The sequence below is a fragment of the Strongylocentrotus purpuratus genome, unplaced genomic scaffold (genome assembly GCF_000002235.5).
Source record: "Strongylocentrotus purpuratus isolate Spur 01 unplaced genomic scaffold, Spur_5.0 spur5_scaffold_12, whole genome shotgun sequence".
In the NCBI taxonomy this organism is placed as follows: domain Eukaryota; kingdom Metazoa; phylum Echinodermata; class Echinoidea; order Camarodonta; family Strongylocentrotidae; genus Strongylocentrotus; species Strongylocentrotus purpuratus.
The window spans coordinates 21,271,984-21,295,288 of record NW_022145597.1 but is presented as its reverse complement, the minus strand read 5'-3'; the positions used below and the strand labels follow the sequence as shown (position 1 = coordinate 21,295,288).

Sequence of the window (23,305 nt, the reverse complement as noted above, 5' to 3'; positions counted from 1 at the left end):
AGCTTAGCGTCCATAATACACCTCAATAATAAATCGATGACACTGCTGCATTGCAACCATAATTCATTGTAACTGTAACATTAGTGTAGATCAAACTGCATAGCGTCCATACACAGCTCTACATACCTCGAACTATTGAAACATATGAGAAATGACTGGATCACAACATCGTTTCACAATCCAAATCAAAATCCATCAACATCCACTCAGATTCTGAGATTCATGCGTTATGGTGCAATTCTAGCTGATCTCTAGCATATATCCTGTGCTCGTCGCCAAACGTAGTTATGTTCGTAGGTTCATCCAGCTGAAATGTCATGTTGAACTCAACTCAAATGTCTAGCGTCTATTTATTGGCTCCATCTTGATAATCAGGCTTGTTGATGATGATGAGGCCATTTTGACGCTACGTTGGAAGTGTTTTTACTGTGCCTGCCCGGACTACGACGACAAACAAACGAAAGCTCGCACGTGTTCTCATACTGGGTAAACAATAGTCAAAACAGCTTTATTGAATCTAGTCTCTTCATCATGGTCAAAGCTGACTCTTTGGCTTGCTGATTCACTTTGTTCCTTAGATTCCCGTAAAAACTATAAACAAACAAACAAATGAACAAAATCCAACATAAGTATATCATCATATCAAAAGCATGTTACAGTGCAACTGCATTATAACGAGGCACTTGGGACGAGAGAAGATACATTGTTATAGGTAAAGTCTGCCATATCAGTGCCTTTAATAATAAGGTTCCACTGTATTATGAGTCTAAACATTATACTAGACAAGTCTAAGGTGAATAACAATTAACTTCAATTTAAAGTAATTGGACTTAAATTATCATAATAGCAATACTGTCCAGTATTTAATACACTAAGTGTTGTGAAAATTAGAAATAAACTCTAAACTGATATCCTACAAATAAGGAATATTTGTAAACGTATTTAACTGTATACAATGGGTGTCGAAAACAGCTTAAATAGACAATGTAATTGCAAATAGGTCTAGTCTATGTTATGTGAGCAATAAATGTAATGTCAACCATCTTATATCAAGTTTTGGCGTATTTGAGTGCTTATTTCCTCAGGACTGAGGTTTGAGTTTAATCTAGTTGAGTTATCATTACACAATAAATTCGATACTGATTAAGAGTTTCTGTATATTTCCATACAAACAAATATTCATAATTATAGTACTACACAAAGACCTGCACACTATGCGTACAATGCATCAATCTGATACACGAGCTATTGAAGTTCTACAGTAGGATAACACTGATTGCTGTATGCATACTGAGCGAGTTCTCTTGAAATTAAACCTAAAAGTTCTATTTATGCTTACCACTGTGCCACTTGTTACCAAAGTCTCAGGCAGGCATAAATAATATGCCGATTAACGATGCAATTCCTTTTCCATCGCCATAACGTGCCCCAGTTTTGGGCCAAAAATTACAATCTTCGCAGACGATAAAATTATGGAATGCCAAATAGACAATTACAACCGCACGGTGTATGAAGTGCCTTTACATATGCATTGGCATTTCCTGTAATTTCTCAATAAATGTTTATTAGTTTTCGAAATATTCTGGTGTCCGCAGTCTTAATATTGTTTTCAAACTTCAGATGTGTATCATTGTGAGAATTTCATGAGAGCTTAGTTGTCCCCGTCTTATAGAGTTACGATTGATCCAAATCAATCGTAAGTCCTCCAATCAATCGCAAGTTTGTAGTCTCCACTCACTGGGGAAAAGGGCGGCCGAGCGACTTCAAAAGTTGGGGGGGGGGGCGGGGCACCAAGAAAAAAGGACACTTTCTGAGAAAAAAAGGCACCTAGGCTACAAAGGGAAATCTCAAAGAGAAAATAGACATTGTTTAGACTTCGGTATATACCCCTACATTGTGTTTACATTATCAGGGATGATTTCAATATTTGTTTCACTCTATACACCATACAAGATATTGCATAATGCATCATGCTTTGCAGTTGGGTGTGATGGTCTGAACATTTATTTGCGAGCGAGGAAAAGTGTTAAGATTTGTGAGGTCGCAGTGCGAAAAATTACATCTTATAAAGAGGAAAAACCCAATCCTGATAGGGTTATAAGTACATTTTCATAACGGAAGACTGAAAAGACCTTAGATAAAATAACATAAGTATATTTTGATTTGATTATATTTTCTTCTGCATTCGTGTAATCATACAGTTTTTCGATAACAATAATAATATAAAGTACAATAAGTATTTTTCTGACAATGAATCATAAATTAGCAAATACATATATATATATATATATATATATATATATATATATATAAAATGTCATAAATACTAAGTTTCCTCAAACATTATAAAACATGATACAATTATTTGCGGAAGAAGGACTGTCATTGTAAGCAGATTGCTTGATAAAACGACAACCCCAGACAAAAACTCATGAATATATTAACACATATTAAGCAGATACGGATAGGTAATTGAAAATACAAATTTCGATGATGGTGAGATTGGCAATGCAGATGAGGATGATGATGATGATGAAGACGATGATGAGGATGATGATGATAATGATTCGAATGAAAGAAGAGATGACATGATAAACAAAGTTGACACAGAAATTCTACCTTGAGTATTCTGATAATAACATCGTTTTAACTTTGGCCTTAAATGAGTAGAGTGAGCAGGCCCGTAGCCACGGGGGGGGGGGGGGGCACGTGCCCCAAAAAATAAATTGAAATTGTTTAGACCCCTCCCCAGAACGTCGATCAATTACATGTATGTGTCCCCCCCCCCCCCCTAAACATCAAACTCTGGCTACGGCCCTGAGAGGGAGCAACATGATTTAATAGATTCTGGGAGAAAGTTCCATAGGTCAGAACCATGGTGTCTTATGGATTTATTTCGGGTATACTAGATGAAAATTTGAGGAATTACGAGTAGGGTAAGAGTGAATAGCTTTATTCATAGTGTAAAAGTTTTAAAATGAAAGAGGGAGCATATTTTTTAAATACTTAAACATGATCAGTAAACATTGTAGCGAATTTATGTCGAATACTGTAAGGGTTTTCAGTTTGTAAAATATTGGACTTGTGTGAGATAAATAATGGTGAACCAGTACAAAATACGAAAGGCTTTCTTTTGCAATAAATTAATAGAGTTGATTTTGATTTTGGCGCTGGTGGCCAATACTAAATTGCAATATGTTATATACTGTAATATCAATGAATTATAAAGCATAACAAGCGGATAGCATGGGATTAATTTCTTCTTTCAAAATCGTTTCAAAATTACAGTAAGTTCATTGGCTGCATGTATCTCTTTCAAAAAGTGTTTGAACTAACTATAACAATCCCATTTTTGTCTTGATGTCTTGATTTGAAATGTCTTGATTTGTAACTGTCCCTTATTACCTACGCATGTTGGTAATGAGAGACCTTTGATGACGTCATAAATTATTTTTATCTTATTAATCAGTTACATCATGACCACAATTTTGTTTCCCAATAAAGAGAAGAAGTTACTAAAGAGAAAACAAAACTTTCTGTATGTGTAACATTTTTCATGTTTATGTAAATTATGGAAATGTGCTTAAGGGTCTCCACTTCCCCCACACCTACCCTAGTACTAGAGATTATATAAAGAGGGCACTTACGAAAATGGAAAATGGGAACTTGTCGAAGGAAAGGGGCACGTGTCAAATAAAAGGGGCACTTATCAGAGTAAAAGGAGCACTATTCCTATGTAAAAAAGGGCACTTTTCGGGTGCTTGAAAAAGTGGGGGGAGGGGGCACTGTGCCCCTACTCCCCCAGGAGTGCGGCCTCTGCTGGGGAGTATTCCTACCGTTATGGTCACCGTGAAGGCATAGACATTACTAGCACAAACTAACACGGTAAAGAGTTAATATTCCAGTTTATAGACTATGTACATGGCGCTATATAGGGTGGTGAAAAGTTAGCGTAGGGTGGTGAAAATTAAGAGTGCAGTTTATCCATAGACAATGTACATTGCGCTATAGGGTGGTGAAAAGTTAGCGTAGGGTGGTGAAGAGTTAATATTCCAGTTTATCCATTGACAATGTACATATGACGCTAGGGTGGTGAAAAGTTAGCGTAGGGTGGTGAAGAGTTAATATTCCACTTTATTCATAGACAATGTACATGACGCTAGGGTGGTGAAAAGTTAGCGTAGGGTGGTGAAAAATTAATATTCCACTTTATCCATAGACAATGTACATGACGCTAGGGTGGTGAAAAGTTAGCGTAGGGTGGTGAAGAGTTAATATTCCACTTTATCCATAGACAATGTACATGACGCTAGGGTGGTGAAAAGTTAATATTCCAGTTTATCCATAGACAATGTACATGATGCTAGGGTGGTGAAAAGTTAGCGTAGGGTGGTGAAGAGTTAATATTCCAGCTTATCCATAGACAATGTACATAACGGAAGGGTGGTGAAAACTTAGCGTAGGGTGGTGAAGAGTTAATATTCCAGCTTATCCATAGATAATGCACATAACGGTAGGGTGGTGAAAAGTTAGCGTAGGGTGGTGAAGAGTTAATATTCCAGCTTATCCATATAGACAATGTACATAACGGAAGGGTGGTGAAAACTTAGCGTAGGGTGGTGAAGAGTTAATATTCCAGCTTATCCATAGATAATGCACATGACGGTAGGGTGGGGAAAAGTTAGCGTAGGGTGGTGAAAAATTAATATTCCAGCTTATCCATAGACAATGTACATGACGCTAGGGTGGTGAAAAGACAGCGTAGGGTGGTGAAGAGTTAATATTCCACTTTATTCATAGACAATGTACATGACGCTAGGGTGGTGAAAAATTAATATTCCACTTTATCCATAGACAATGTACATGACGCTAGGGTGGTGAAAAGTTAATATTCCACTTTATCCATAGACAATGTACATGACGCTAGGGTGGTGAAAAGTTAATATTCCAGTTTATCCATAGACAATGTACATGATGCTAGGGTGGTGAAAAGTTAGCGTAGGGTGGTGAAGAGTTAATATTCCAGCTTATCCATAGATAATGCACATGACGGTAGGGTGGTGAAAAGTTAGCGTAGGGTGGTGAAAAATTAATATTCCAGCTTATCCATAGACAATGTACATGACGCTAGGGTGGTGAAAAGACAGCGTAGGGTGGTGAAGAGTTAATATTCCACTTTATTCATAGACAATGTACATGACGCTAGGGTGGTGAAAAGTTAGCGTAGGGTGGTGAAGAGTTAATATTACCATTTATCCATAGACAATGTACATGGCGCTAGGGTGGTGAAAAGTTAGCGTAGGGTGGTGAAGAGTTAATATTCCAGCTTATCCATAGACAATGTACATGACGGTAGGGTGGTGAAAAATTAATATTCCAGCTTATCCATAGACAATGTACATGACGCTAGAGTGGTGAAAAGTTAGCGTAGGGTGGTGAAGAATTAATATTCCAGTTTATCCATAGACACTGTACATGACGCTAGGTTGGTGAAAAGTTAGCGTAGGGTGGTGAAGAATAAATATTCCACTTTATCCATCGACAAAGGTGCACTGTGCCAAGTTTGATAACATTTCCTTCTTAGACACATAATCCACTCATTGTTCAGCATTTCAATATGTCTGGGCTGACACAAGCACTAATCTTTATAATTTATCTGTGAATGCTAACTTGTCACAGTGCACCTTTCACATGGTGGACAGCAATGCTTTGTTATTCAGTCAACTGTGACAGAAGTAGTATGATCGGGGTGTCATTAAAAAGAGGACATTCTGTCCTTTACAACAGACATAAAATGCTTGATTATGAAATCAGTAGTTTTCATATAAATCGTCATTAAACTTCAATATCCTTTATTATGATACGCCCTGTATATGACATATGACAAATAACATTCATGCATGACTTATAATTATGGTGCGGGGATATATTGCAATTCAAAAGAAGATAATAACTTTTTAATTTCTAACATACATGAGGTGAGGTCTTAGTATAATTCTTTGATTTGCCCCTAAGTACTGCGCTTTACCCCCCTCCCCCCCCCCCCCCTCCATCGTCTACTCTCATTATATCCGACCACCATGCCTATTTTAATTGGTAGCCAGCCATCGTTGCACTGATCATGCCTCACGGATACAATACACAAAGAATATATTGCGTGTGTGTAGTATAGCGGTTGTATGTGTACAATGCGATCCTTACACTTATCAAATTGGCAATTTTTACACATTGGATGGGCTACCTTCATCTCCGATTAGGTGTGTGAAGAAAAGCTTCACCCGTACCACTTCTTTCTGACCTACCTGACACACTTTAATCTGACACACTTTTTTCCTATTCATTTTCTACACAGAGGTATTTTCAAGAGCCATGATCTGTGATTGGCTTTTTTGCTAGTAAATATTCATGATATGCAAATTATTACGATTGCACGCACAGTTCATATCCTTTGTTTTGGGCTTGCGAAAAATACGATCAACTTTTCAAAAAGTTCCTGAAAATGACACTTTGAGCGAGAAAATGTTATAATGAGTCAGCTTTGTAATTTCTGAGGTATGCATGTTGATTTGGTAATATTTAAATGTTATGAAACGGACGTATATTTCTTCTCAGGACCATGTTTTGAGGGGGTAACGGGTTTATTTTTCGCCCAATGAAGGTGATTGCAGCCATTATGTTACTGCACGACTGCTAGCCACGGCTGTGGGGCCGCAGCCGCCCCGCCGGTCAGCTGATCGACCTGCTGGGGCCTAATCATACAACATGACTTTGTCTACATAGGACTTGTTTGTAGCATCAGAATTAGAAGTTCAGACGTTGGTCTAGGCCTACATTACCATGTACAGAAACACTGTACAACTTTTACTAATGTAGGCTCAGACGTACGGCTGAACTTCTAATTCTGATGCTACAAACAAGTCTAGCTATGCAGACACAATCATGTTGCATGATTAGGCCCCAGCAGGTCGATCAGCTGACCGGCGGGGCGGCTGCGGGCCCACAGCCGTGGCTAGCAGTCGTGTAGTAACATAATGGCTGCGATCACCTTCATTGGGCGAAAAATCAACCCTGTTACCCCCTCAAAACATGGTCCTGAGAAGAAATATACGTCCGTTTCATAACATTTAAATAGATCTATTACCAAATCAACAAACCAGCTATCGTTGGGTCATGAGCAGAAATCCATCAAGGACTAGATCTAGGCCTACATGATGTAGGCCTAGCCTACACTATATTATACACTGTACATGTAGAGTCTAGCTGTAGAGGAAACCACAGCTCCTCCTGCATATATATGACAATTGACTGATAGTGATTTTTCCAAATTATTTGTGTGTGTGCACTCAGATTATGCAGTATATGCCGATCGACAGTAGAGCCAGAAGAAAATATTGGTGAGCAAGCACTGCACGGTCGTGGTCGAGAAAAAGGAGCTGTTGCAGGTCAAGTTGAAGTTCATGTGTGCTTGTTTTGTGATTATCAAACACGTTTTTTTACCAAGTATCTTACACACTTGCGTCATATTCACCAAGTTGAGAGGGGGTTTAGTCTAACGTGTGGCGTTGATGGGTGCCAAAAAAAGTACACAGTTGTTGAATCGCTTGTGCGGCATTTAAAGAGAAATCATAGTGAACAAAGCAAAGCACTCGGTCTAGGCCTAAATCATGCAGATCAAAATGAGGGATTGATGGGTGATGGCGATGGTGACCCTGCTGGTGTAGCTCCTGTCCATGTGTTTCAGGAGGAAGATGAATCTGATGATGAATTTGATGAAGAATACGACTATACAAAGGCAATATCCTTGTTTATCTTGCATTTGAGAGAACAGAAAAAAGTCCCAGCTGATGCTCTGCTATTGTCAAAGAAATTGATGAATTGTTCAAAATTCAGTCCACTGAATTAAAGAAAAAAATTCACAAGGTGTTGCAAAGAAACGATGGTATTGATCCCCAAACTATCGATGTACTTGATGATATCTTGTCCTCGTACCACAATGTGTCAGACGCCTGCACTATGTTAGGCAGTCAAAACAAGCAAAATAGGTATTTCAAAGAAAAGTTTGACTTTGTTGAGCCAGAAAAGATTCCATTGGGATATGACGATATAATGGAAAAGAAGAATGTTTCCTGTATATTCCAATCAAAAAGCTTCTGCATGCACTTTTGAAACATGAAGATATATTAGCAGAAGTGACAAATGGTCACAAATCACAAGATGGGAAAATGCTTGATTTTTGTGATGGTCAAGCTTTTGAACAGAATGATCTGTTTTCTTCTGACAGGAATGCTCTTCAGATCATTCTGTATCATGATGACTTCCAAACTGTCAACCCCTTAGGAACAAGAATCAAGAAGAACAAAATAGGGGCATTTTATTTCAGTTTGGGGAACATAACACCTCAATTTAGATCTAGGTTAGAGTTGATACAGCTGCTTATTTTGTGTCGTTCAGAACTTGTCAAAAAGTATGGAATGAGCAAAGTAGTGCAAAGATTAGTTGATGATATCAAATCTTTGGAGAGAGAAGGGTTAGATATTGTAATTGATGGAACCAATTACAATTTCCGTGGAACAATCTCATGTATTGTTAGTGATAATTTGGCTGCACACACACTATCTGGTTTTATGGAGAGCTTTTCTGCGCTTCACAGTTGTAGGTTTTGCTTGATTACAAGGGATGCAAGGCAGGTCACATTTTCGGATTCAGATTGTACACTACGGACAAAAGAAACTCATGCAAGACATGTTGCAGCTGTTGCTCAGCATCCACGAATGGCTACAACTTATGGCGTGAAGGGTGATTCCCCATTCAACTCACTGGCATGCTTTCATTCGATTTGGGGCTGCCCATCTGACCTCGCTCATGACCTGTTTGAAGGATTTGCTGGCACAGTTCTGGAGGTGATAATCCGGTACTTTGTGAATAAGCACTTCTTCACTCTTCAGCAACTGAACCTCAAAATTCGGACATTCAGTTATGCACCTTGTGACAGGCCGAATAAGCCTAGTTCTTTTGCTGATGAACTTGCCAACTTCAAAATGAAGCAAAATGCTTCTCAGTGCTGGTGCTTCTTACGTCTCTTGCCCCTTTTTGTCTATGAGTGGGTACCAAATGATGATGCATGCTTATATCTTCTTGTTGACATGCTAGACATTGTTGATCTCATTTGTGCTCCTGTAATAAGTCCAGGTGAAGTTCACTTTCTGAATGATCTGATATCGCATTTCATGGAGGGGTATTTCTCTACATTTGAGGAAGCGATGGTCACACCCAGGGCACACTTCTTGACTCATTATGCCCGTCAGATTATGCAATTTGGTCCATTGATCCATTCTGGATTCACACTAAGATTTGAAGCAAAACAACTACTTCAAAGAGATAGCAAATAGAACAAAAAACAGGAAGAACCTCTGTAAGAGTCTTGCTGAACGTCACCAATACCAGATGTGCCTATGCCATACTTCAAAGAACTTCCTTCAAGGAAACGAAGCCTTGCAAACGACAAATGGTTGTTTGTATCCTGTGCGTCTGTTAAAGAACGCTGTATAAGATGTCCTATTTCCTCTTTTAGGTGGTAATGAAAACGTGTACCAGGTCACTACAGTCACAGTGAATGGGACCAAGTACACTAACAGCTGCTGTGTTGTTCATGGCTTTGATGATGATGAGTATCTGTTTGGAAGAGTTAGTTGTATCTTTGTTATAGGTGGCATGGAGTATCTTCTTCTTGTTACTCTTACTACACAGGAATTCAATAGAGAGGTCCACGGTTACATTGTTTCCGAAACTAGAGAGGTCAAGCTGTGCAGGGTGTCTGAGTTGCAAGATTACCACCCGTTGGGCCTTTACTCTCTTCCCAATGGAGAGCTTGTAATCATTTTGAAATACGCTGTAGCTACTTAAAGTTGCACTACCTGATCAATAGTTCATACAGGCCCTGACTCACCTCACCAATTTGCACATAAAGTAAGCCTTGATGCATCGATCAGATGTCACTGCTTTTTTAATTGCCGATATTTAAAAATTGATGTACCTGTATTACATTTTATGTCATGTATGTACTTAAATTTCAACCTTTTATTGTCACTCTTAAAGACTTAAAAGAATCGAGAACAATAACACTCTCCAGGAAGAAACGACATCATGCCAGGTGTGAGATGCCCCATCAAGAATTGTTCATACGTCACACCAGATGATGTCTTACATCTCGAACTAATAATAGCTCTCCTGCAACTCCATGGGAAGGAACATGACCAGCCAGCTTATGCAACAAAGAAAGTGGAATGCCCCACTTTATCCGCTTCTGAAGCTTCTGGTTCTGGTGATGTAGCAGCTGTAATAAAGTCCTCTGATCCACAACCTCACAGGAAGGAACGTGACCAGCCAGCTGATGCAACAAAGAAATGCACCACTTCGTCCCCTTCTGAAGCACTAGATTGTGATGCATCTGGTTCTGGTGATGTACATGAAGTTCCTTCAAAGTCCTCTGCTACTAGTGCTAGCCACTGCTTGGTAACTTCAGAACCAACCATGAAAGGAAGTGTGTCATCACCACCTCCATCAGATGATGTAGTACACGTACAAAGGTAAGTGCATAGAAAGAAAATAAGTAGAGAATCCAGACGTCCCATACCACTCATTGGAATGTCAATGTCATCAGCCATGGAGCAAGGGTCAAAATACTTTTTGAGTAACGAGGGGTCGAGGGCTATTTTGATCAAAATAAGCCCAAAGTAGCTATGTGTGTAGATTTTTCTATTGACAATTTTGATTCCACAAGGGTTATTTTGTGAGTAACAAGAGTTAATCACCCAGTGCCCCCTTATATTTTGACCCTTGCCCTGGAGTAAAATTTGGAGTGGAGAGTGAATTTTTTCAGTCATCCAGTTGGTTGATCCAATAAATCTATTACTGCAACTTTGCTTTGTTGCATCCTATATAATACCATAGGACATTGTCGGGCAACTGACCCAGTGGATTGGTCACATGATGTACATGTAGATTCATTTTTCATAATTTAGATTTGGAGGTTGGGTCCTTGTCAATAGCACGCAAACAGGGATGAATATCAAGCACAAAGCTCCCGCAAGACTGTGAAGTATAGTCTGACAAACCAATAGGACCAAATATATTTGTAGCTATATGAATTGATCAGATTGTAAAATTATGTCAGTGGAGCCCTTTTCTGCTTGATGTTATTTTGCTCATTAGTGCTCTTGATTCGTGACTATTTCAGTGTAACCAATACAACTGCTGTACACTTACTACCATGGCCTGTGAAGTTCCGGATACCAAAGGAAAAATTTCGGGCAAGCTTGGTTCGAGCACTTGGTGAATGCAGACCACTGACTGCGAGTGAGAAAGAAAAGCTGATGGATAGCCTGTATGATGCGGTAACAAGATACACGTAGTAAGTGTTTTTTTCCCGCTTTTTGTGCTAGGAACAAGTACAGTTCATATCCAAGTGCAACCATTAATTATGGCCATATTTTGGTAAATGGGTACAAGCTAGGTTACCAGGCGCGGATCCAGGATTTGTTAGGGGTGGGGGCCCAAATTTGAAATCAATTTGAAATTTAGTGTGCTGTAATATGAAAATCATGCCGGCCAACTGAAGGTTATACACTGAGGTCAAGCATAAATTCTGCAACTGCGAGCAAAGAATTCTCACCCACAGAGTTGTTATCAGTTTGAGTATTTAATAGAGAAGTTAACTGTTTTGGTTTGTTTCTTTTTGCACTTTTATGAATTCTCGAGACAAGTTGTTGCTGATATCGACGGGTCAATATGTGAGCTGCAATTGTTCAGTTCAGTTCAGTTCATAATTGTACAAGGGTAATTGAATCACATTAACAATTACCGTACATGGTTTTCAGAACCCAAGTTTTAGGATACATCAAGACTACAGATATGAAGTCATTTGAATGTACACCACCTTGAGCTTGCTTAAGAGTGAGACTTGTCTATTTGTCCAGGAAACTTTACATTTTAAATGTGCAGGTTAAGTAACTTCATCATGTACCAGTGTACCTACTTTTCTAAAATAGTTCATACATTGTTTGCTTTTCTACAGTAGACCGAAACCGGTACAATACACAGAAGTCATCTCATGCCTGTTAACCTCATACCCAGCACTCAAGAATGGCCTGGTTGGACAAGATGCCATGGTATGTAGTTAGTTAATCCTAACACTGCTGATGCAGGGAAAATACATCTCTTACTAACAGAAATGTAGGGATAACGGAGTAAAAATCAGCTCAGAGTTGATTAACCTGGGTTGCCACAGTGGGGGGTCTTAGTCCAATGCCTTGAGCTGTGTTGATACCTCTCTGCAATATGTAGTATGTTGCCGATACATCAATGGTTTCTTCTGGCACTCAAAGCAGCTTTATGCGAGTCCATTGGCCCCTGGTGCCCTATAAACTGACCTTGGTGCCTTACTATTTAAGCATTCTTCATTACGCAATGGCCTTGGGTGCCCTTGTGCATGGCCTTGGAATTGGGTGCCCCTCAACATTTCTATTTTGAGCCCTGTAGACTAATATAAGGAAACGTTTATGCTAAACTTTTTCTGGCCAGAATGAGGCATTTGTTACGCGTTAAGTTCAAAACACGTTTGCATCCTTTTTCATTTTTGTAGAATCACCGAAAAACAGCGATCATAATCACCGATCGTAAACTCACAAAAAGGTGCGTTTTGGATCAGCGATTCTGCAAAATCAGCGATTCTTGGGAAGCATAAACGCACAATCATTTGTAAACGCGTTTAAATAGGGTCAAGCATGCGCAGTACAGGTTTGCGAATCCAGCTGCAGAGCCAGAATCATGCAGGCCTGGAGGAGCCAGAGAAGTGAGCATAAACAGTACACCGGCCATGGAACTGCGATTACGATGAGCGTTTGAAATCGCTCATTCTGCCTTCAAAATTGAGCATAAACGTACCCTAAGTTAAAGCATGGCAAGGTGGCTTAACATTTAACAGCAACAAAAGAACAAAGTCACCGACCATTCAGTCATGCATGAAGACCTTCCATTTTATTATCTAAATTTTCCGATACACAGGGCAGCTTATAAACGGTATATATTTCTTCCAAATGGTGTCGTAATGTTCATTGCGATTTGTTTGTGGGAGGGGTCAGCCCTCAGGAACAACAATCACATGGTCATGTGACAATGAATTGTAAGGGGCAGTAAATAATACTGTTGGATATTGGATATGACAAAATAACAGATATCGCCACCAAGGACATCAGAGCATGATGAATATGACCTGATAGTGTATGTTACATACTGCCCAGCTGAGACTGATTTATGTTGACTTGTGATTCACAGACTCTTGATCTTTTTAATTATTATAATTCATCTTACAATTTATTCATTTATTCATTCTTTTTTACAGGGCTATTGGAAGAAGTCGCTGAGCAATAGATTCCGGAATTCCAGGAAGCGCCATGAACGTGATAATCCATTAGCGCAAATGGGGAAAAAAACAAGAGTGACTACCAAACCAGACCAACCAAGCAAGCAGATGTACATGCACCCACAACAAAAAGTGAGTCATTTGACACATTTAAGCATAATTTTCGTGAGTCAGGTGTAAATTGACTCATTAGTAACAACCAATGAGTCTCTATTGACTCATTTATATTTCACCAGTGTGTCAATCATGAGCTGACGCATTTGCAAAATGCTTCGACTGACTCACATGGTCGTAAAAAATGAGTCAAGATCGACATAAGAGCATTTTAGAAGAAAAAAGTGAGTCAACTTGAAAGTGAGGCTGTATGCATGCGCGCGCATGCTTTCGTGACGTCATCCAAAATGCGCATTCTCGAGCCATATTTGAATTCCCGATCGACGACGCGACGTCGCCATCTTATATCTTGGATTCAGAAGAGTTTTGACTGCAGCTATGTATGGTATAAAAAATTACCTTCCTGCGCCCCAAGAGGGTGAAGATGAAGGAACAATAGGTGAACACATCAAAATGCTTCAAAGTGAATCCAAGAAAAGAAGACAAGACAGCACACTGATCAACCATCTCATGTCAGTTACTTTGAGTCATAGGCGCCATGGAATAATCAACAAGCAATGGACAGTACCATACCTGAAAACTGTATTCCCTTGCCTCTTTGATGAAGATGAGGTAAGTTCAAGTTGACACGTCTGCTCAAGAAACTTCATTATGAACAAGAATCTATACTTAAATTAAAAAAAATTATTAAGTAGCACAGTAGAATTTAAGCTTATTATATGACTGGATTACGCAACACATTTCTGGAATGTTTACAAAATCATTCTGAATTTGAACCAAGTTAATTAGTATCCATCTTTCAAATGATCAACAATTGTATCAAAACAGGTAATCTTATTTAGGTAGAAGGGTTAAAATTATAATCTAGATCCGATCTGAATCGTAAAATAATTTGATCGAAAAGAATTCAAATTGGTTCTACCATTCTGCATTCCATGCCACAAGTGCAAAATATCATTTATTAGTATGTACAGGCTTAAAATTATGAATAAAAAAATAAAAAAATCAACATTTGCAAAAGTGCTAAAATTACAGCAGCAAAATACCTCACTTTTAGTTTTTATAGGGGTTTTAGTTCTCGCTTTGGAAGTAAGGGACTATTACACTGAGGGTACATGTATGTATAGATGGCTCATGTGCAAAAACTTAACCCTGTGGATGGGTAACATGATCGGCTCATTTGAAGTACATAATTGTTCATCCATTTACATTGATGGGACTTTGTGGGAAATGGATACACTGATCATTGGATATCTAGAGAGACATATGATTCCAACTTGTGTGGGGGCAAAGGTAATAAGCTAGGAGTCACTAGAGTCATTGATTCAAAAGAGTAAAAATTCATAATTGGCCTTGGAAATAATTATTGATTGTGCCATTTTTCACACACCCAGACTTTTTCAAAAACCTAAGTTTGCCTTGTTAAAATTATCTGTTTCTTCTTTTCAATAGATGTTCAAAGAGTTTGAGAGGCTGGCAGAGGAACAAATCAAAGAGAAGTTGGAAGCAGGGCTTGCTAAGTATGCAGATTCATTAATAAAGATCTGTAAGACTGCCAAGCAAGGTTTGGAGCTCAAGAACCTGATCTTGGCTGCAGCAGCAGCAGAAGAAGATGAGGCCACCAGGAAAGGTAAGTGATCATTGAGATGCTTGGTTAGCAATGGGTTTGCAGGGAAAGGACCTTGACTTTTTTCACTTGCCAGGAAAGTTGATAATTTGAAAACTGCTGGCCATGATGGGGAGTAAACGGTGTGACCTACCCATCAAATGTGTACTCAACCATTTTTCTATCCATGTCCACCTTTCAGGAACCTCTAAAGTGGCCGGCAAGCCATGTGTTTTCCTTGAGGTGGTCACCTACCTAAATGTTTGTAATGGGTGCCTTTAATATGGTGTACAAAGTAAGGAATGCCCCCTGTGGCACATGCTTCATGGCCTGTGGTTGTACTTAATGTTCATCTGGACTCTAATTTCTTTTTGATTTGCAGTGATCATGTCATGTGGGGCACTTCTGTTAATTCCTACAATTCTGAGAGAGAAGGCATTGCTTTGTCAGCAGAGCAAGGTAAGTTAGATACAGAACATTAGGTTCAAGCTGCTGTAAACTTATATGCATAATTTTGTGTGATTGAATTGAAGCAGTTGCAGGCATGGCTGCAGATTTAGATAGATACATGTAGCTATGCTGGATGTTTGGGATTTGCAAGACTAATGCAAGTCATGCTCTGTGTTAGCAGTTTCACTAGCCAATTAGGAACACAATGTGGTTTAATAACACACAAAATGGGAGGTACATTCACATAGTAGTTGTTAACTCTTATAACAATTTCTTTAGTATAAGTAATTTTGACCCAGTGAAGTTTTCACCATCTATAGGTGATTTTTGGTGTCTCCAAAATAATTATACTAAATTGCTCCACACTTAGTCCAACTTATTTCTACTTGATTTCCACATACGTAATTTGATGGAGCTTAGGTTAAACTTTTTGCATTAAGTTTATAAACAAAATTTACTCAGACCTGACTCCGAAAGCATTATGAAGGGTACATTTGTGTAGGTCTTGTGGTTCTTGGATTACAATTTGTAAAGAAAGTTGAAACAAATATTTCATTAAATGGCATACATCTCAAGAACCGCAATACAGTTAGCAATATCAACACCTATTTAAATCTTCAAGTTGTAATTTTCATTAATCCCCTAATGTAAACTGTGAAAATTGAATTTTAGGGGCGACCATGAGCACTCCATCTCACCTTAAATGTGCCCTGTGTACATTACTACATTACCAGAAATACCCTAAACTGTGATCATTATTTCACAATAATGTTTTCCTTTTTAGGCAACCAATGGAACAATGGCAAGAATAGTCTATGAGAGTGAAGCCAACGGTGGAACCACTGACAAATTCCAGGAAATTCTGAATGCATCGTTCACCATCTCAGCAGAGAACGAAGTAATCTGCACCACCAACGACTTGATATCAGCGGTCTCTTTGCTTATGCTGGTCCATTATAATTTCAACCTTGCATACAACAATAAAATGGTAAACACGCTCACGTTCATTCAGAAGGTGCTAATGAACATTGACACAGTATCGCCAGCCCCATCCAAGGTGGTGAGGTGTTTGTACAACTTGAATGCAGTCATTAATGCCGAGTCTAATAGTGCTAAAGTTTAAGAGACAAGAACTGAACTGATTTTTGTTAACAATTGTCATGCTTTAGACTGAATTTTAAGAGACAAAAACTATAATTGTTGGCGCTAGTGTAGTTCCGTATCCATTTTGTTAGCAGCTTAATATCCATCATTAGCAAAGGAGTTTTAGCCCAATTTTTTACTCATTTTAATCATAATCATATAGACTAGGGTCTATCGCAATTTCCACCTGAATTTGGATCACATCCGACATCAGGAAGCCTCCGTTTAGGGCTTGGATGTCGACGTCGTCGCTCAGTACCGTCTCTACGCTATAGCTCCGCACTTCAAACTGAAGCTATCAGTCCAAAAATATGCAGACTTCTCGAATGGTTTATGTATTACGAGCATCCACGATACCATAAACCATACGAGAAGTTTGCATAATTTTGGACTGATAGCTTCAGTTTGAGGTGCAGGACTACAGTGTAGAGACGGTACTGAGCAACGACGTTGACATCGAAGCCCTAAACGTAGATCTAGGCTTCCCGATGTTGGATGTGATCCAAATTCAGGTGGAAAATCTATATGATTATGATTTAAATGAGTAAACAACTGGGTTAAAATTCTCTTATTTAGAATGGATATTAAACTGCTAAAAAATGGATACGCAACTACACTAGCGCCGAATTGTTTTATAAAGAATTGTTAAAGCAAAACAATATTGGGAACCACTTTATTGGGCATGCATGAAATTAGTGTCAATTAGTGTCAATCATTTTTATTAAAGTGACACCGTGATATATTTCAAGGAATTTAATTTCCTTAAATGTGGCCTTAATCTAAAGAATTCACTTAGTTTCCATATCAAAAGTCTTTTGGATCACGAAGTCAAAACAAACAAGGTACACGCCATACAGTACAGCCCAGGTATTGACGGCCATGCTAAACCGATTAAGCAACATCAAGAGAACCCTGATAGCTCTGCACATTCGAAAATCACATCTTTACTTTTTACAATGATACCCTCGTTGAAGTATTACTGAATTTTAGGTGGTTTCTATGAAACTTTTGTAAGTTTTTAAGTAACGAGCAACTGTGTAATTCAATTGGTATTAATGGGCTATTCCAGAAATAAAGGGGGCGCTGACAAGTTTTCAAGATATGGCTTTCATAATGAATTAATGCATGTTGGAAAAGAAACCTTTCTCTGTAGATGAATTTGCATCTATTGGGATGTTACATGTAACTGATTAGTTTTGAAACCAGATTTATAAGATATATTAATTTGGGAAACCCCCAAAATCATCATTTCAAACTGTGTCCACATTTCTAAAGCTGACCAATGTAAATTGTGTTTGTAAGCACAGATTTAAAGAACTACTGAATTTAAGAAGGTTTCTATACAACTTTCATTGATTTTGAAGTACCAAACAACTGTACAATTGGTATTTGATGTACATTGTGTTTGTAAGCAGAGTTTTGAAGAATTGCTGAATTTTGGAAGATTTCTATAAATGGATAATTAATTATTGAAAGGGAAGTGAAAGTCAAGAAGTGTAAATATAAACAAGTATATCTGATGAGGGAAAAAGTTTTGGAGGAATCAAATAGATGATTCTCATTTCAGATAAAACAAGATAATACAATTTTTTTCCAAATGAAATTCACACCAAATATCTTGCTGCTGTGATGTATTTAAATCCTTGACTTTCTTTTCCAAATGTGTTTGTATTCATCTCAAATAATTTGAAGTTATGTACGGTATAATAGTTGAAGTACTGCAATTTTGACTCCACAGTGCCTTTTTATTTGTTAAAGACTGGCATTTCAGACAGAAGTGAGGGAACAACAAAAAAAGCAATTAAGTCTCAGTTTTGTTTTTTGGCTGCCGCTAGCCGTGTCAAGAAAGGTACTGCTGCAATGCAATGTTGAACATTTGGAGTTGAAATCTTTATGACATTTTCAGACTGATTTTTTGTTGCATAAAGTAAATCAACCATTTTACCCAAACACTCATTTGAAATAATATGGCCAGTTGGCCACGCGTTTTGAATTGGTGCCTGGTCTAGGGTCTAGCAGTTTGATATTGTAGAGGAATAGGTGTTTTTTGGTGTCGACAAAATAATAAATTGCTCAACACTTTGTTCAAGAGGAAAACTATAAGTTCTTATCTCAAAATCATAAACATATAGTTCTACAGGGGTATCCCTGTCTAACTAGTCTTGTTAGATGGGTAAATACCAGTAGAATACATGATTGTTTTGGGGAAAGATGCTTTAGGTTTGAAGTGAAGCTACTTTGAATAGATACCAATTATTGTTTACTTTTTTGTGAATCTTTTGCTCAATAACTGCCCCTACTGTAATTTTGTTTGCATGTTTGGAAAGACTGGACAATTTACTTTCAGAAAATGTTTACTTTTCATATTCTAGCATGTTTAGTTTGCAAGTTACTGAGTTTAAGTTAAAAAGGATGCGTGATACCTGAAATTTAAATGCAAAGAGACTTTTAATAGTTCAAAACACACTGTGACATGGCCATATTATAAGTTATGTTTGCCTTAAAGTTATATTTTGGTTGTTCCTGGATAATTTCTACAAGCTTATTGGGTAATTGGCCAGCTCAGTTGAACCTTATTATAAAAGGCAATTTCTGAAGACCACTGAGAACCGAAATCTAGCTAGTTACATTCTTGGCAAGTATTGTTGAAGTTATAACCAGTATGACCTTTTTATTCAGCAGGAAACTTAATCTTCACAATTGAAACTGCCATTTTATGTTCGCTATATAGCATATACTGTAGACCAGGAGTCTTCCATTAAATTTGACATTTATTAGTGTATTATGGTTATGTTTTTGTTGCAGGAAGGCCACTTTGATGTTTTAGTAATAAGTGTCGACTCCTGAATGTTTCTTTTTGAGAGAAAATAAATAAGATGGCATGTATTTATCCATTCTAGTTATTTTGCTTTAACTGATTGTGATCATTTATTTTGTCTCGTTTCACACCCTCCTATTTATTTATTTATTTATTCATGTTTTCTTTATAAAAGCAGGGTAGTCCCATTCAAGCCGCAAGGCCTGCTTTACAAGGGAGCCCTGCTGTAACAAACAATAATTACATTTCAAATATCTTACAAATGAATACACATAAAAAATACACAAAATATACAATAAAAAACAAAACATAATATAAACAAACTATTAAACATTTCATACAAATATATAGGAAATTAGATGAAAATGGAAGAGGAGAGAGAGTAAACGAAAGAGAGAAAGAGAGAGAGGGTGGTAGGAATATTTCATGATCGCAAAATTAACTCACTTGAATTTCACGGAGATTTCGTTAAAAAATGGGTACCGGTAGTGAGGCGGAACATTTGGTAATTATGGGTAGTGAGTTGAATAGCTTTGCTGCTGTGTACGAAAAGGTCTGTTTTTTTAAATCGGTTCTGGGTTTGGCAAGGTACAATTGATGCATTGAAACTGATCTCGTGGGATACGGGTTAGCACTTTGAGGTAGAGCATGTTTTAGATAAACAGGAGCAAGATTATTCAGGATTTTATACATAAGTACTTGATAATTGTATTCCAATCTCTGACGGATTGCAACTTTAAAGAATTTAACATAGATTGTACAGGCGTATAATAATCTACATCTTATGACTCATCACATCATATGTAATCGACTCATTTCATATCCATTCTGAGTCTCTTGACTCACTTCATGTTTGAAATGTTTCACTATACGGACACAATTAATGACTCATTCAAGTGACATAAATTGAGTCATGTGACTCATCAGGAAAATTCTAGCAAGTCATGAAGACTCACTTGAAGTGAGTCTTAGATAAATAAGACTCATTTGTATCGAGTCATAGTGACTCACATGATCCTTCAAGTGTTTCGCTGTACGGACAAACCAGTGACTCATCAATTTGAGTAAGGGTGACTCACTTTTTGTTGTGGGTGTAATAATTTAATGAAACGCCAAAACTTCCGCGTTTCGCGGAAACGCGGGTGGGGGAGAAACTGAATTCAGACAAGGATTAACAGTCGAGAAAGGTACAATAAATCGTCTTCTTTTCCTAATAATTTAGAGGCCTATCACCCACACCCCTAATGAGCGCTCTCAAGTGATTCGCTTGCTCACTACCGCCTTCCCTAAAATAAGATCCTAGCTCCGCGCCTGCATTAAAATCAGCTATGATGCTGACTAAGTTGACGAAATAATTCGTATATTTATGTCGTCGAGGAAAATGACCATTTGCGCATATGCAAGTACTATAGATAATCCATATAGGAAAAACAATTTAGCCTTCGGCCCCGGGTTTATAGGATTAAATTTGGTAGATATTGGACATTTAATTTTGTCGGTAATTGGTCGCTAGTTTTGTCGGTTATCCGTGGCCTATACACCCCCCCCCCCCCCACTGAAAAAGGTCTAGCGACGCCCCTGCCCCCATCTCCTTCTTTTTCCGCTATTTCTTTTCTTCTTCCTCTTCTTTCTTTCCCTTTCCCCTCTTCTCCCTCTCTCTCTCTCTCTTTGTCTCTCTCTTTGTCTCTCTTTGTCTCTCTTGGTTTGCGGGGGGAGGCAAGGCCCCCCCCCCCTGGATCCGCGCCTGCCTGCATGAGCCTAACAATTGCGATTAGATCTATATCAAATACATTTATTCTTTTTTCAGTCACTCGGTCGATGTTTTTTTTTTATAAAATGGATCATTTGACCTTGGAAGGGTGTGCGCCATAAAGGGGAGATTTTATTTTTAGGATTTTAGGAAAACATGAGAACTTTCAGTCAAATGACCATAGAGGCAATAAACCTGCACATCCTGATTGATTGACATTACATTTAAATTCAGATTAGATTTATTTTTCCACTCAGACGATGACAAAGGCATATAAAGTTACGCAGTAATGGCGCGCTTTTTATCCTTATCGTATACCCCCGGCCCCCCACTCCGAGAACGGACGGACCCCATGCGTGTTGCCAAAATGTCCTTTTCGTAACAAAAGAAAAAGGTCGACCCGTATTGACTTTACACACCGGACTTTTGCGGGGGGGGGGGGGGGGTCGGTTGGAACACGCATATGCGTACCCTAAATAACACTGAGTGGGGGGGGGGGGGCGGGCGTATACCACGACCGAACGATGTGGCCGCGAATTGTGAGAGAAAGGGGGACGGGTCGGGAGAGAGAGAGAGAGAGAGAGAGGAGGAAGTTGGAGAGAGGGGAGGGAGTTGGAGAGAGGGGAGGGAGAGAGATAGAGGGGGAGAGAGAGACTGAGAGAGAGAAGGGGGCAAAGTGAGTAAAAGGAAGATAAGCGGACACTTTTTTTTTCGTTGGGGGGGGGGGTATAATTTTTTTTTTTTTTTTTTTTAATTTAAAAAAAAAAAAAAAAAAAAAGGGGGGGGGGGGGTTTAGTTTTTTTTAGGGGGGTTTACACACATAAAAATACCAAAGGGGGGATTTGAACCCCAAACCCCCCCCCCCTGCGTACGCCCCTGATGCTTTCAATAAGTAAAACACTGTCCATCAATGTTTTCATGTTGTAAAGTTGTTTACACACAGGAAATGGATAGAATGGGACAAAGAGAGTAAATAAAACGAGGAAATTATAATCGAAAATATAAAAAACTTTTTAAACCTGGTAATGAATTATTTAATGGTATACTTTACATGATTTCTCTGAAGTATTTTTCATTTATGAGCTGTTTATACTAATAATATCGGCTGATTTTGTAAGTTATAGCAGATCATTGAGTTAATAAGGCTCTTTTTTTTGTAAAATGAATTTATTGATAAATATATGCATATGAACAAATCAAACAATCATACACAATCGATTGAAATAACCTTGTATAGCATCTGAACAGTTCAAATAAAACATGTTTCGTTTTCTTGAATAACAGTGTTTTAAAAAATGCTTAGCGCGATCGAAACTCAGACAAAATTCTGAATTAGCTCAGCACTTTCTTTTGCTTGCTGTTTGGGACTTCCTTCTTTTTTTCTTCTTCCTCATTTTTCCTTCCCTTTATCTCCTCTTTTCCTTTTCTTTTCTTTCCCTTTCCTTCCTGGGAGGCCTTTCGGCCGCCCCCCCCCCCCCCCCCGATATCCTTCTTTCCCTTTACTTTTCTTCTTCCTCTTCTTTCTTTCCTTTTCTCTCCTCTTTCCCTCTTTCCCTTCTTTTCCTTCTCTCTCTCTCTCTCTCTCTCTCTTTTTTGCGGGGGGGGGGGGGGGGGGGGGGGGGGGGGGCAAGGCCCAAATAAGACATGTTCTCGTGTCCATTTTCGACCGTATTTATGTAGGTTTTAAGTTACATGTAGCATAAGATTTTTCTGTTCTCATCTTTAAAAATGTACTTTATAGATATATATTTTGATGTTTTATGGAATTATGCCTTGCAAAGACAAAGAGTGGGGGTTTCCGTTATTAATAAATTCTTAAATTAATTAATTAATTAATTAATTAATTTATTTCGTTTTATCTCAACAGGGTAGCCCCATCCGATACTTGGGGGCCCTGCATACTGCATAAAATACATATAAAGACATACATGAACGCATCATTACATGCAGTGATTAGTAAACATACCAGAAAGAATACAGATTAAATCTCAAATATAAATTTAA

The 23,305-nt window shown here is 38.3% G+C and overlaps 1 protein-coding gene and 1 long non-coding RNA gene across 4 annotated transcripts in view; one reads left to right on the top strand and one right to left on the bottom strand.

Moving 5' to 3' along the window:
• Window positions 1-480: 480 nt before the first annotated feature.
• On the bottom strand, window positions 481-1,519 carry LOC115922705. Its single transcript, XR_004063565.1, has 2 exons — window positions 1,340-1,519; window positions 481-591 (listed from the first exon to the last, which is right to left on the bottom strand). It is a non-coding gene; the product is annotated as an uncharacterized LOC115922705 (long non-coding RNA).
• Window positions 1,520-10,124: 8,605 nt separating this feature from the next.
• LOC764748 overlaps window positions 10,125-23,305 on the top strand; it is a 27,701-nt gene continuing 14,520 nt past the window's right edge. For 2 of the 3 annotated variants that reach the window (XM_030982095.1, XM_030982094.1), the window contains exons 1-4: window positions 10,125-10,586; window positions 11,237-11,410; window positions 12,074-12,167; window positions 13,400-13,552. In XM_030982095.1, the coding sequence (XP_030837955.1) occupies window positions 10,144-10,586; window positions 11,237-11,410; window positions 12,074-12,167; window positions 13,400-13,552 (864 nt within the window). In that variant the 5' untranslated portion in view covers window positions 10,125-10,143. Of the gene's footprint in view, window positions 10,587-11,236; window positions 11,411-12,073; window positions 12,168-13,399; window positions 13,553-14,986; window positions 15,165-15,522; window positions 15,600-16,374; window positions 16,948-23,305 lie in introns of those variants that run through there. The other variant, XM_030982096.1, reaches the window with a different exon arrangement.